This window comes from Pelodiscus sinensis, chromosome 19 (genome assembly GCF_049634645.1).
Source record: "Pelodiscus sinensis isolate JC-2024 chromosome 19, ASM4963464v1, whole genome shotgun sequence".
In the NCBI taxonomy this organism is placed as follows: domain Eukaryota; kingdom Metazoa; phylum Chordata; order Testudines; family Trionychidae; genus Pelodiscus; species Pelodiscus sinensis.
In genome coordinates this window covers 22,598,277-22,613,063 of record NC_134729.1, presented here as the reverse complement: position 1 = coordinate 22,613,063, position 14,787 = coordinate 22,598,277, and the positions used below count along the sequence as shown (strand labels likewise).

The window sequence follows — 14,787 nt, the reverse complement described above, 5'->3', positions numbered from 1 at the left end:
AGCGACCCTCCCCTTGCAGTTGCAAAAAGGCAGCTGGCCGGGTCTGGTTTGCCTAGCTGTGGAGACCCCCCAGACCCAGCTCTGTCTGACACCGTGGGTCAGCCGCCCCCACCCCCCCGGTGAGAGCCCTGACACCATCCACACAACACTTATTCTCCCTCCCCCTCCACCCCACATCTCCCAGGCTTTGGGTCTCCGCTGGGGAATCCGGTCCAGCATCCCTAAGGAGAGAGAGGGAACCGTGTCAGCTGCTAAGTGCTAATACCCTGGTAATTGGATTTGCTACCGTCTTCATAAATCCGCCACTGAGATGGAGTCAGCCTCGGCCAATCCTTTCTGAACTGGCCGGGCAGCCGCTCCAACCTGGATCTCGTTAGCCTGCCTGGAGAGTAGGAGCGTATCTCTGCTACGCAGCTCTTTGCGACCAGGCTGGACCGACACGGCCCTTTCCAGGGTGAAAGTAACTTTGCATTTCTTACAGGCACTGTCCTATTGCCCGGGTCCCTGCCAGCGCTTTCAATAGCCCCTCGCTGGCTTTTGCCGCAGCTCAGCCAGCTCTTGCCGGAGCTGCGCACCAGGGCTCACCCGCTTCCTTCCACCTCTGCCTGTTGCTAAAAGTCAGCCTGCGCAAATGCCGTCTGGCAGCACCTTTGTCAACAAAATACTTCCAGCTCCGGGGAGAGGGTTTCGCCGTGTTGGCCACAGAGCACACCTGCCAGCAAACCAGCGTTCACACTTTTACTTGCCGCTGCAAAATATTGTTGGTGATGGGAGACGGGGGATTAAGCCCCCTAACCAGCCACTTTCTGCCCACTGGGCGACGCAGTATATGGGGGAAACTGAGGTACGTCAGCTCCGTAAAAATATTACAGAAAATTCCCACTGCATGACAAGTGGGGGCGTGCTCAGCAGCTCTTCCCTGGTCTTTTGCTCAATTAGGCAGAAGGCCTTTGTCATAGTTCAGGGCAGCTGCAGCTGGATTGCACCTCTGGGGTCTAGCAAGGGCACCCATTTCCAGTTCCCGGACATCAGCGCTCTTGGGTGGAGACCCGGGTTCTCTTGCCCTGCTGACCTCACTGCAGAGTTCTCTGCCTCTGCCAAGAAGCTCTCAGCAAGCCAGATGGCCTGAGCACGCCCATTTCCTCACGTCGCTGTCTCCGCAGCGGCTCCGACGTGGGGGAATCCTCCACCGTTCAGAGCTACCTGCTGCCCTGGCTAAGCAAGAACGTTTGCTCTTACGGGGAGCGGGCCAGAGAAAACCGAGCAAAAGGATCCATTACGATTCAGCAGGCCCGGGTTGGCAGGCGTCTGAAGACTTTGTGAAATGCCATAGAGCCAAACCTTCTTGGTGCCGAACGGCTAGTCCGGGCGTTGCCCTCCAAGCAACAGAGCCCAGAGCATTGCAGAGTTCTTGCAAAAATTGGGACAAAGGCAAAAGGGAGCCGAGCCAGTGGAAAACATTGCTAGAAAGGGGTGATTTGAAAATGTTCTCGTTCTCTCTGGAATCGTAGTAATCTAGCACTTTTCAAAGCACGTGACAAAGGAGGCCAGGGTCATTTTCCCTGTTTTACAGATGGGGAAACTGAGGCACAGAGCAGGGAAGGGACTTGCCTAAAGTCATCCCAGTGGCAGAGTCTGGATGAGCAGTCATGCCCCAGACTGGGGCTATAGCCACTAGGCCATGCTGCCTCCGCAGCACTTCAAAGCACCACGAACTGGATTGCACCTTAGTGCTAAGGTCACTCCAAAAGCTCCTGCGAGGCAGTAGCTCTTTTCTACCCCAGACACCTTCAGGGGCATAGCAAGAGGGAAGAAGGGGGAGCAGTTGCCTCCAGGTGCCACGCTAGGGCGAGTGCAGGTAGAACGGCGCGGGTGGGTCTGACGTGGCCGCAGCTGCCGTGGCAGGGCTGGGCGGTCCCAGACCCTCCCACGGCTTTCTCCTTGCACTTGCCCTAGCGTGGCACCTGGGGGCAATTGCCCCCGACCCTGACCCCGACCCCTCCTCGCTACGCCCCGGCCACCTTGGTGTGAATTTGAACGTCTGTGCTGACCGATTGCCATTGAACTCGCTTGCAGCTTGTTTGTGCTTCTGCTCCACACACAGCCTTGAGGGCCGCATAGGCTGGCTGCCGAACGCGACTTTCCAGTGAGTCACTGAAAGCAGCCACAGAGAGGGGAAGATCCTGTCCAGCCCTAAGACCCCCCAAGGATCCTCCTGGAGCTCCCAGCCCTTTAAATAGCCGCCGGAGCACTGCATGGTGTGCTCCAGGAGGCGCTAAAGCAATGTTTCTTAAAGACCACGGAACACCAAACAATTTTTTTTTATGGGGTACACCAAGGTTTTTTTTGTTCAGGAAAAAAAAAAGCCCCCAGGGAAAAGTTGTTGAACCCCCCCCCCCAAAAAAAAAAGGGTTTGCAAAGTGCTCCACTTAGGAAGGAACAATCAGTTCCATACATACAAGATGGGAAGCGACTGTCTAGGAAGGAGCATGGCGGAAAGGGATCTAGGGGTCATAGTGGACCACAAGTTGAATATGAGTCAACAGTGTGATGCTGTTGCAAAAAAAGCAAATATGATTCTAGGTTGTATCAACAGGTGTGTTGTAAGCAAAACTCGTGAAGTCATTCTGCCGCTCTACTCTGCACTAGTTAGGCCTCAGCTGGAGTACTGTGTCCAGTTCTGGGCGCCACATTTCAAGAAAGATGTGGAGAAATTGGAAAGGGTCCAGAGAAGAGCGACAAGAATGATTAAAGGTCTAGAGAACATGAGCTATGAAGCCAGGCTTCATGAACTGGGCTTGTTTAGTTTGGAAAAAAGAAGATTAAGGGGGGACATGATAGCGGTTTTTAAATATCTAAAAGGGTGTCACAAGGAGGAAGGAGAAAATTTGTTCCTCTTGGTTTCTGAGGACAGGACAAGGAGTAATGGGCTTAAAGTGCAGCAGGGGAGGTTTAGCTTGGACATTAGGAAAAAATTCCTAACTGTCAGGGTGGTCAGATATTGGAATAAATTGCCAAGGGAGGTGGTGGAATCTCCCTCTCTGGAGATATTTAAGAACAGGTTAGATAGACATCTGTCAGGGATGGTGTAGACGGAGCTTGGTCTTGCCTTGAGGGCGGGGGGCTGGACTCGATGACCTCTCGAGGTCCCTTCCAGTCCTATGATTCTATGATTAAGGGCAGCCATTCTGAATTCTGTTCTCTCCACGGCACACCTCCAACTGCAATGTGCCGCGGAAGACACTTGAAGAAACGCTGCTTTAAGGCTGGATGGGGGGTGTGGCACAGTGCTGAGAGCCAGCTGCACTTGCCCCTCCCTCTCCACCCCTTCCGCCTAAGGCCCTGCCCCTTCCGGGAGCATGGAGCCTCCCCCTCCCCCAATTTTCCCAGGGGCCCGGCGTGGCTGTCGGCTCCCCCGCGGGCTGGATTCCTCTTTGGAGTTACAGCCTAGGGGAGGTTTTGCAGACCAGGCCAGATGGAAGCAGCCGACATCCCGCTGCATCTCCACAACGGCAGCTGATTGCCTTTTCTGTGGGCTGCTCAGTGCCACTGGATAGAATATTCCCTAAGGCCCAGCTCCTCAAAGGTATTTCAGCACTTCGCTCCCCTTGATTTCAATAACCCGGCGTCTATGAAGCTCTGGACTTCACTGTCCTAAACTGCCGTATAGTGTTGCTGGGAGCTGTTAAACAGCTGCTGTGTTCCACCCCAGAGGGGGCTGCATTGCATTGGTGGTCCAGGTGATCCTGGGGTGAAAGTTGCTGGCGAAGCGACACGGGTTTTACTTTCCTCCTTCTCATTGGAAACACTCCACGTTGACTGATGTCATAGCAGAGGAGGGGAGACTTCAGGGAAGAGGCAATCTGGCTTTCCTAGGCCGGATGGACTGTGAACGAGGCCTGTGTGGCACTGAACTTTACCCCGCCCTTTATCTGCTCCCTCACACGGTTACCGCAGTGACTTGGGCTACACTTTCACCAGCTGTTCCATCACATCAGCCTCAGGTCTGGCCTGTGAGAGACATGCAGGAGGAGGGAACGTCGTGGAAGTGTCAGGGTGGCTCTCGAGAGGTCATGTAGTCCAGCCCCTGCCAGGAGGCGGCACCCAGTAAACTTAGACCAGCCCTGACAGGCACGTGTCCAACCTGTTCTTTAAACCCTCCAGTGCTGGGGACTCCACCACCTCCCTTGAAGGCCTGTTTTAGTAGCTCAGAAGTTTTTACCATAAGAACACAAGAACGGCCACACTGGGTCAGATCAAAAGTCTATCCAGCCCAGTGTCCTGTCTGCCGACAGTGGCCAAGACCAGATGCCCCAGAGGGAGGGAACACAACAGGGAATCAACTGGTCCCAAATGAAACTAATGGGCAGCAGGTTTCAAACAAATAAAAGGAAGTTCTTCTTCACACAGCGCATAGTCAATCTGTGGAACTCCTTGCCAGAGGAGGTTTGGCGGCTAGGACTATAACAGGGTCTAAAAGAGAACCAGATAAATTCATGGAGGTTAAGTCCATAAATGGCTATTAGCAGGGCTTGACAAACGGCTGCAAAATCTTCTTGCCAGCCCCGCACTGCGCATGAGCAAGACCCACATTGCGCATGCACGTGCCGCCGGAGAACGGGCGACTGGCTGAAATCTACTCACCACAGACTGGTGTCCCCCCCCTCGATCCCCTGCCCAAGGCTGCACACCCAGCAGATACCCCCCCCCCCCCAGCTGCCCTCATTGCCAGGCTGGAAGAAGGGCAGGGGGAGGGGGTTGCTGGCTGTAGCCAGCCCAGCAGGAGAGAGAACAACCTCCGCAAGCCTCTGGTGCCAGCCCATCCCTGCCCACCAGCTTGGAGCATCAGGAACGGCTCTTCCCATGTCGGGATTGCAGCCCAGTCTAGCCAGGTGTCACGGGGTGTGGGGGAGTCTCTGAGCCCTGCACCCCCCTACGCAGCCAGACTTGACTCTCAGAACAGAAGGTTTGTTGGTTTTTACAGGAACCAGGAGCAGCCAGTACAATCCATCTTGGGGATAGGGGTGTCCCAAGCCAGGGCCCTGCCCAGCCCCCCATGCCAGCTAGACTCCCTTCTCCCTAAGCCAGCTGAAAAACTAAACTCACCCCCCCCCCCACCCGCAGCAACTGGTCCCAGCCCTCGAGTAGCCTCGCCTCCTCCTTTGTACAGATCCCCCTCCCCCAGGTGTTATCTGCTGTCACCTGGTCCTCAGGACGTGAAAGACTGAACATTCTTCCACAGTGAGTCATGCCCAGCCTTCCCCTCCTCATTCAGATAGTGTCGCAGTGCCCAGGGAAACTGAGGCACGCACAGAGTTACTCCAGAACAGCACAAGACAGTAGAATCACACGTAACACAACAAAGCAAACAGGGTGAATACAAAACCAGAGTGACTACAGTGACTACAAGAGTGAATGCATTCCCCCTACCTCACACCAGGGCACGCCCCCTGCTAGTTAGCAGTCTGGGAAGGGCTGGTGGCTGTGACTGTCCCCCCCGCCCCGTCTCTCCTACCTCAGTGATGCTGCTGGCCCAGGAACCAACCCAGGAGTTCGAGGTGCCCCTGCATCCGCTGGGGTCCCCCATTCAATAGGCTCCTTGCAATGTCCACCCTGTTGCTATCTGGAGAGCAACCCTCCAAGCCAGCCCCCAGGTACCATCCCTGCCCAGGCAGAGTGCACCCAAGAGACCTCGAAACAGGCCCTTCCCCCTTCAGCACTAGCAGAGGGTTCCTAGCACGGGACGGGGCTGGGGGGCTCCACCTCTCCGGACAACTATGCCCCTTTCAGGAGTCTCATTGCCCCCCCCTCCCCGTTCCCCGAGCGACTTGTCCCCAAATCCGACATCCGGCTAGAAAAAGGTCACAGTCGCTATTGCTGAAAAATCGCTGGCTTCCTCCTTTTCACCAGAGCCTTCTAAAATCCAGCCAGCGGAACAGAAACACTGCACGGACACGGCAGTGCATAGTAGAAAGCAGTAGAAACAAGTCACCGGATGACACAGTCGTTTGCACAGACTTTGGCCCGGCTTTTTCTGTAGCCGGCTGTAAAACGAGGCAAATAGCTGGGCAAGTCGCTGCACCCCCTGGGAAACCTCAGAGCACCCCAGAACCCCAGTTTCCCATGATCAGAGGGGGAACCTAAAGAATCAGGACTCGCTTCTTATTTTCCAAGCTCTGCCACTGACTTATCCACTGACTTCAAGGCAAGTTACATCCCCTGGCCTGTTGGTGTGGGTGGGTGTCACTTTGAGATGAAGGACACTCGACTCACTGATTGTTACTAGACAAACAAGGTGGGACCCACATGGCTCCAGTAGCAGGAAATTCCCTTGTTTGGAGAGATATTTAGCAGCACCAGGAGGTCTGCAGGGCAAGGGAGCAGGCCCTAAAGCCTAGACAGCCATCACTGCTCACACAGACCAGCCCCCAGGACCCCAGCCACAGACCAAAGTCCGAGCCTTCCTCCAAGCCAAGTGCCTGCGAGGGGCGGGACTTAAGGCTCCACACCTGGCTTGAGCGAGCTCATGTGTGACCAATGAGGATCCATTTCTAATGCAACTCGCTAGAGAGCCCCACCCATTTGCCAGCCTCCGGAATGAAGGGGCGGGGCGGGTCTCGTGGGCGGGGCTTAGTGCTGCTATATAAAGGCTGGGCAGGCACAGGGCTTATGTTGCTTCTGGCTGAGAAGGGAGCAGGAGTGAGAGGTAAGGGGTCTGAAACCTGCTGGGGGTGGGGAGCTGGGAGTTATTTATCAACTCAAGTTAGATGGAATTTCAGTATCTAAGAACTTAAGGCTTGTTTATCCCCTTTCCCAGAGAGCTCCTGACTTAGCCTTTAGCCACACTAGAAATGGAGACAGTGAACTCCAGCTACTCTATAGCTCCCTGGCTGGGCAGGGCTGTGGGGTTCCCCCCAGCATAGAAAAGTTTGTTTTGTTTCAGCTCTGTCCCTCCTCTCCTCCTGGGGTGAGGCTGGCTCATTCTCCCAACTAGCTGAAATGCAAAGTTTCACTTGGAGGCTTAAACACTCTTCTCCTCCCCCCCCCCCCCTTCCAAAACAGGCATGTTTTGTCAGGAAGGTTCAAAGCAAACTGCTTGGCAGCGATGCTGTGCCCTGGGGTGCTGTGAACTCCCTGCTTGTGGAGGCTCTCTTGGCTTGGTGCTATGGGAGGCTCCCCTTGGAACAATTGGCCCCTCAGTCCTCCTGGCTGGGGGAGAAACCCTGGACTGCGAGCCCCCCAAGGAGTCTATTGGCTTGTCTGTGCCTCCTGTGTCTTGTGACCCAAGTCTGAGTCACGCCTGGCTGGAAGGCTTGGAGGCTGGTGATGCTGCTACAGTGGCCAGCCTTGCGGCTGGCTTATCTCAGGACGTGTTCAAACCCCCCCCCCTGCTTCTCTGGGCCTGGGGGAAGGGTCCTGCCTAGTCAGCGGGCTTCCCTACCCAGCTGTGGGGCGCTAAGCGGGTGTGGCCGAGGGTCACCGTGACCCTGGCTCCGGTTAGCAGCTGGCATCTGAAACGGCTGCAACACAAGCCTGGCAAAGCAGGCGGTGTCGAAACAGCCCTGAGCTGTCTGGGGCGAAGGCCGCTGCTCGTTAGCGGCAGGGTCCTTGGGGGCGGGTTTGCCCTGCCACCCTGGATTGCAAAGCAACACCTGCCTCCCAGTGCCTGCTGCCTTGGGTCCCGGGGGGCTGTTGCTCCACCAGTTGTGCCGCTGAGTGAGGGGGTCACAAGTCTGCTCTCACTGCTGACCTCTGATCAGGCTTTATGGCTCTAGCATTTGCTCAGTCTTATCGTCAGTGTTGGCAGATTAACTAGGGAGTTTCTGTGTCTTCTAATCAGTTTCCCCAGATTGCACCATGGCTTCTAATGACCCCAGCGCCGCTTCCCCGAAGGACGAGGAGCAGAGGGTAGGTACACGCCGGGGGCAATAGAAAGTGGAGCTGAGCCTGCATAGGGGGTAAAGGTAAACCACAGTTCTACCAGTACAATATTGCTTGGGCCAGCCCAGCGTCAGCTTGCTCAGGTGAGGGCAGAGAAACTAGGCACTTCGCCTGCCGTTTGCTGTCCCCACCTCCTCTACAGCAGTGTTCGAGCGAAGTAGGTTTGTCGTGTAGGCCTGGCCTCAGCATTGTGTGTTCAGAGAGGGCTTCTTGGCCTTGCTTTAATCAAAAGGCAGCTGAGTTCTACTAAGGCTCCCTTGACTAGAGACAGTAGAGGGGAGGTCTAGGTTGGCTGCAGGGGGGAATAGCTTTCACCAGGAGGGTGGGGAAGCACTGGGATGGGTTATCTAGGGAGGAGGTGGCATCTCCATCCCTGGAGGTCTAAGTCCCGGCTTGACAATGCCCTGGCTGGGATGTGTTGGGATCAGCCCCCCTGCCCAAAGGGGACCAGACTCCCCCTCCTGAGGCCTCCAGAATCACAGGGCTGGAGAAGTAGCCACACATGGCTCAGCCTGTGTTTGTCTATATGGGGCAGACCACACCCTGATGGGGAGTGTGGGGGCAGTAGTGCCACTTGCAGATTCCTGGTAAGTGTTTTTGCTGATCTCCTGCACCACAGCAGTGTGACATGCGGCCCAGCCCTGACCAGTGTCCCCTGCAAGCTGGGGGCCTGGCTCTGCTCAGGCGAGTTTGCCGATGGCTAGGCTCTTGTCTAGAATGGTGGTGTGCACACGGATTCTTCATCCCATGGAAGGAGAAGATGGGGGAATACTGGCCCTGACTTGCATGACTTTTTCTTTGCTGTCTGGCTTTATTTGTGGCCTGGCCTCAAACATCAAATGTGCTAACAGTATGGGGAGTTTGAATACCCCTGGCAGTAGCGGGGCTCACCTGGCAAGCTGGGGAGAGAAGGTAACACCTCTAAGAAGGGTGCCTGGTAGGCCATGTCAGCTGACAGACCCAGCTACCAATGGCAGGGCCCCTAGACTGCTTGGAGGGGGGGGGGGGCTGCCTGGTAGCTCTGCCCCATACCTTACTGCCTTCTCCCCCTAGAACATAGCCAACCGGGTGGCCAACCTGCCCTTGGTCAGCTCTGCCTACGACATGGTCTCCACGGCCTACGCCGCCTCCAAGGAGAGCCACCCGTACGTCAAATCCGTCTGCGACGCGGCGGAGAAGGGCGTGAAGACCATCACTGCCGCGGCCGTCAGCGGTGCCCAGCCCATCCTGACCAAACTGGAGCCACAGAGTGAGTAGCTGGGGGTGGCAGGGCCCCATGCTCTGCCCAAGGAGCTGGGCATTGAGCCCCCTGCCTGGGAAGGAGTCAGGCTGGTGTCCGTGAAGCCAGTGGCTGGCAAAACATCACCCCTTCCCTAGAGGGCCATAAACACTCCAGCTGGGCAATATTAGGGACATGCCCTGGGGTGAGCCCGCTTAAGGGATGGAGCCACCGTAGCCGGTCTATAGGCAGCATAAGCTCAGGGATTCCTGGATCTGCCCGTTCTCTGCAGCCGTATCTGAGTATGACGGAGTGGGTCCACTCCCCTCTGGGCCTGAGCCAGGCTTCTGCCTGCTGTCCCACCCCCCAGGCAGGACCCCAGTTCTCGAGCCCCCAGGACTTGCTGTAGCTGCGAGGGCTTCCTCGCGGAGACACTGAACTGCCTTGCTTCACAGTTTCCACTGCAAACGAGTACGCCTGCCGGGGGCTGGACAAGCTGGAGGAGAAGCTGCCGATCCTTCAACAGCCGACCGACAAGGTCAGAGCCTCTCGGCTGCAAAGCCTTCCCCGGGACTGGGGCGGTGCCCTCGGCTCCTCTGAGCAAGGAGCGCGAAGACCAGCAGCAGAGCGACATGTCACCTTTCTGCCCTGTGGTGCTGGCTGGTACCTGTTGCTGCTGCTCTGTTTGCTCAGGGAGGGAGGGGTGCAGCCAGCCAGAACAAATCCACTGCTGTTGGGGTCTCTGCAGCTGTTGGGGTCTCTGCAGCCTCATGCAAGCCTGGCGGTGCAGAGTAGGCACTAGGAACATGCTGATGAGTTTAATGATGGGCCCTGAACAGTGGGGGGGGGGGGCAGAATGGGGGGGGCAGAAGCAGAGCTGCATACCCCCCATGCAGCAATATTCCAGCCCTGGCTTGCAGCCTCATGTGATGGAACCTCCGTCCTCCCTAGATCATCTCGGATACCAAACAGCGGGTGACTGCCACCGTCACCGGGGCCAAGGACGCAGTGAGCAACACCATGACGGACGTGGTGGATCTGACCAAAGGGGCCGTCCAGGGGGGCGTGGAGCTGACCAGATCGGCCGTGACGAGTGGTGTGAACACGGTCCTGGGCTCGGCTGTGGGCCAGATGGTGGCCAGTGGTGTGGATGCCATGCTGGGCAAGTCAGAAGAGCTGGTGGATCACTACCTCCCGATGACCGATGAGGAGCTAGGTGAGACTGGGAGCTGCAGCTCTACCCCATGCCCTGGGAAAGGAGGATTTGGGGGGGGGGGGAGCGCACAGGTGATGGCTCCAGTGGAAGCCAGCCTACAAGGCTGGGTTTGGTTTCCTGACAATTTGAGTCTTGAGGTTCCTCCCAGCTGTTCCCTAGGAGATTCTACTTCTACATAATAGAACGCACAGAACCACCATTCCTGGGGTGGCAGCTAGCCTGCCTGGAAGCTTCACATGAAGTGGGAACATATGGCGGTGGGGGGGACCTATTCTCTACAGGCTCCTCTGAGCAAGGAGACAAGGGGAGGCTTATAGCCAAGAGACAAAGCTGAACCATCTGCTCCCCCATCTCTGCCTTGCATCTTGTAGACCCTAATACATGGGAGATGATGGGACTGCTTGGCCCAGGGGTGGGCCAGACTTGGCCCCTCCAAGCCATTTGATCCAGCCCTAGTCATCCTGCTGCTCCAATTGAGACCTGGGGGTGGGGAGTGTGGCAGTAACTGGCTGTTCAAAGTGGCTTCCCCTGGTCTCCCCAGGGGCACATGGCACCTAGTGGGAGCCACCAACCATTTTGAACAGCAAATTACTTTGTGCACCCTCCTCTGCCCAGGCTCCGATTGGCCTGAGGCAGGGGAGCATGTGAAATCTCATCCCGCCAGGGGTGTGCAGGGCTCTCTGGGAGCAGAGCTGGCCCATGACCACAACCAGCATTTGAAGTGACCTTCTCCCCCTCCCCCACACAAACTGTTGCCTGCCAGGCAACCTGAGAAGACACCAAGCTGGGACCACCACCACCTAAGCAGAACATGGTGGTCTGACCTCTCCCAAATAGGCTAACACACTGCCAGGGCAGTGTTCCCTAATGGCTAAAGCATTGGGGTAGAACTACTCCTGCCTCAGCCTGTCAGGTGCATCCATGGTGGAGCCACTCCCCAGCCAGTGAAATGGGGGTGATACCAGTTGCCTTTAGTTCAATTGTGACAATCCCTGGGTACAATCTGGTCTGTCAAATGGCAGCATCCCTGCCTTGTTGCCAGCACAGCCACTCAGCCTGAGGTCACAGCCAAACCAGACTCCTGGCTGTCCTACAAACAGGGCAACCCCTGTGGGTTCTTGGTCTCCCCTTATACCCTATGTGTGCCTTGGCCAGTGCAAGCTGTAACTCTACCATTCCCAAGGTGGAGAGACCGCACTGCACCAAGCCTGTCGTGATTGGTGCTTCCCCCACCCCAACACTCCAAACACACTGGCCAAGATGTAACTTAAGGTCTGTGCAAGGCAACGAGAGCGGGAACAGGCTAGAAAAGACGACCCACCAGCAAGTTCCTACCAGCCCAGGCCCCCTGCCACAATCGCGCGCAGGAACGTGGGACCTCAGAGCAGGGGTGGGAGGTGCTGGAGGGATGCAGGGGTGGGAGGTGCTGGAGGGATGCAGGGGTGGGAGGTGCTGGAGGGATGTAAGCGACTAGTTGACTATCCGATAAGCAAATGCTTATCAGATTAGTGACTAGCTGCTTTTTCTTCCCCCACCCCCTGCTGCAAGGGGGGAGGGAGAAGCAGGATCTGGTGCTGCAGGCAGCAGTCTAAAAGTTGGTCCCTCCCAGCACCTTCTCCATGGGGAGAAGGGGCAGAGAAACACACGCTGCTTCCACCCTTGAAGTCACGAGCAGGCTCTTGCTACCCTTCAGAAGCACTGCAGGGCGTCTGGGGCAAGGGGGCTCAGTCCCCCATGTTCCCACGGATGCTTGGCTTTTGACATGTACAAGAGCCCTTGTGGCTCTTGTCTAAGCAAATAGTCATGCAAATGACATCGACTCTTCGATTAGTTGGTCTAAATGAAGAGTCTTTGGGTGCAGTGCTGGTCAGTCCCCATCGAACTCTCTCTCCTGAGGCACACTTGGCACGTCACCCTGGGCACAGGCAAACTTGAGACACTGCTCAGTTGGCAGAGCAGGCTAGAAGTGAGGGGGTGGCCATGTCCCCCTGGTCCCACTAACCCTCCTCCCCCACTTCCAGCTAAACTGGCCACCTCGGTGGAAGGCTTCGAGGTGGAGCAGCAGAAGCAGCAGCAGAGCTACTTTGTGCGCCTGGGGTCCCTGTCCACCAAGCTGCGCCACCGGGCCTACCAGCACTCCCTGGGCAAGCTGCGGGATGCCCGGCAGAGCACCCAAGAGGCTCTGTCCCAGCTCCACCAAACCATAGAGCTGGTAGGAAAACAGCTGTGCCCTGTGCGCACCCCCGGTCCTTGGAAGTGTCTCGGGACAGGCCCCTGCTGCAGCTGAACCAGCTTGTGGGCAGGAGTCAAACCAAGCCAGGGCTGATGACGGGCGTCTTTCCTTCCAGATGGAGCATGCCAAGCAGGGGGGTGCTCAGAAGCTCCAGGAGGGCCAGGAGAAGCTGCACCAGATGTGGCTGGAGTGGAGCCAGAAGCAGCCACACAAGGAGACAGTCTCCGTGCAGCCACAGGTGGGTCTCCATGGGGTAACTCTAACTTTCCAGTAACTCTGGGCGCAGGGAAGGCTCCTTTCTTGACTGACCTGACCTTCCTCTGGAGCAGGTGGAGGACCAGGCTCTAGCCATGTCCCGCAGCCTCACCCAGCAACTGCAGACCACCTGCCTGAGCCTGGTGGCCGGCCTGCAAGGCCTCCCCGCTGACCTCCAGGACAAGGTGCAGCTGGTCCGTCACAACGTGGACGAGCTGCGTGCCTCCTTCGCCGCCGCCGGCTCCTTCCACGACTTGACCGGCAGCGTCTTGGCCCAGAGCCGGGAGCGCGTGACCAAGGCCCGGAAGCTGGTGGATGAGCTGATGGAGCAGGTGGTGCAGAATGCCCCCCTCTCTTGGCTGGTGGGACCCTTCGCCCCATCGGGCAAGCAGCAGGAGGAAATGGAGATGGAGTAGCCTCCTGCCCGTCCGGCTTCAAGGCTCTAGGCTAAGCCTAGAGCTTCTGTGGGGGAGGGGAGTAACTCCTGCCCCTGCATCACTTCCTGTTACACAGCTAGCCTGGCGCTGGAGCACAGCACAGGGTGGCCAGATTCAGTGCCTCAGCCCTGGCATCCCTCTTGCTGCACTGAGCTTGGCTCTTGGATGCAGAAGCTTCCTCCATGGGAGACAGCCACTGTGGGCTGGGTCAAGCTCCCAGTGAAACTCACTGGCTCTGAACAATCCATGACCCCCTGAAATGGGGCTTAAGGCAGAGCTGGGGTGCCCCGGCAGCCACCTCTAGGTGAGAGTCGTCAGAACATCTGACTTCCACCCCATCAGGGTCCACAGGGCCCAGCACCTCTGTAACCTAGACTATTCCTATTAGCAGCAGATCCTAGGAATCCAAAATGCTGGCATGCAGTCTGGTCTTAGACCATCACTCAGGTGGGTAGCCCTGAGTGGACACTGGCAGGCAAATCCTTCCACTTTTAGCAAAGCGCTAACACTGTGGCTGATCCAAGCCTGGGATCTCTGCTCCAACTGGGTATTTGATGTAAGGTCCCAACAGCAGCTCCCAGCTAACTGCAGCTTAGTCCTGTTAAACATACAGGCTGCTCCAGCCTTGGAGCTACCACATCACAGCTCCTTGGTGAGACCAGGAACTGACCAGTGCACTCAGTGCCCAGCACTGCTGTCCTTCCAGGATTCCCTGCCTGCCCAAATCAAAGTGCCTTGGCTCTGACTTCTGTATCTGATAAGAACCGGTTGCTTGCAATAAAGCTGTACTTGCATTGACAAAGTCCTGTCTGTGTGGTGTGTGGGGCCCGAGCTTGAAGGGCCATGACAAGTCTCCTTCCCAGCGCTGACAGAAGCTGGCCCCTGCTGTTGGGGGATGGATTCTCCCTTCCTCCAACAATCCCCTCCCCAGCAGAGCTTTACCTTTAGAGCAATGGCTGGAGGGCTCTGAACTAAGCCCTATAGACCCTGCTTCTTAGTCATCTACCTAGGTCACCTCATGGAGACAAACTCCTGAAACCATTCTTGAAATGGCTGTAATTAGCCAACTCTCGTCTCTCTTGCTTCCCCCGTACACTTAGCATCCTGCACAGAGCTAGCTGGGGCCATGGTAATGCTGTTGGACTCCACTGTGCCTTCCCTTCCAGCTGCCCCTAGCTCTGCAAGGGCATTTATGCAACACACAAGCTCAAAGGGTCTCTACAAAGATCTTCACTTCTGTGTAAGGAAGTGGGTTTGGTTTTTTGTTTTCTGGGGGACCTCACCATCATTGGCAACTATTTGAAGTGCCATTAATAGAAGCAAAGAAAACATTAGGTCAGGGTTCTACAACTTGCTTGGGTTTAGCCTTCCTCAGTCTTACAGAAACATCCTCCACTTTTCTGGATCCTGTTTGTTTTGTGTTAGCCTTAGCCTATCAGCCATGGCCACACAGTTTATCCCTCAAACATCCTGCCAGCTCATTTCA

The 14,787-nt window shown here is 56.5% G+C and overlaps 1 protein-coding gene across 1 annotated transcript; it reads left to right on the top strand.

Annotated features, from left to right (window-relative positions):
* The first annotated feature begins 6,629 nt into the window (after window positions 1-6,629).
* Window positions 6,630-14,103, top strand: LOC102445604 (perilipin-3-like). Its single transcript, XM_006110721.4, has 8 exons — window positions 6,630-6,706; window positions 7,841-7,908; window positions 8,995-9,190; window positions 9,616-9,698; window positions 10,112-10,376; window positions 12,398-12,588; window positions 12,725-12,847; window positions 12,936-14,103. The coding sequence occupies exons 1-8, from the start codon at window positions 6,670-6,672 to the stop codon at window positions 13,278-13,280; spliced, it is 1,308 nt and encodes a 435-aa protein (XP_006110783.2). The 5' UTR covers window positions 6,630-6,669; the 3' UTR covers window positions 13,281-14,103.
* Window positions 14,104-14,787: the final 684 nt, after the last annotated feature.

Bases quoted from the DNA above. Each gene is read 5' to 3' on its own strand.
- LOC102445604 (XM_006110721.4), top strand. From the start codon at position 6,670: ATGTTGCTTCTGGCTGAGAAGGGAGCAGGAGTGAGAG. The intron at 9,699-10,111 runs GTCAGAGCCTCT...CGTCCTCCCTAG, and splicing joins TTCAACAGCCGACCGACAAG to ATCATCTCGGATACCAAACA. The intron at 12,589-12,724 runs GTAGGAAAACAG...CTTTCCTTCCAG, and splicing joins TCCACCAAACCATAGAGCTG to ATGGAGCATGCCAAGCAGGG.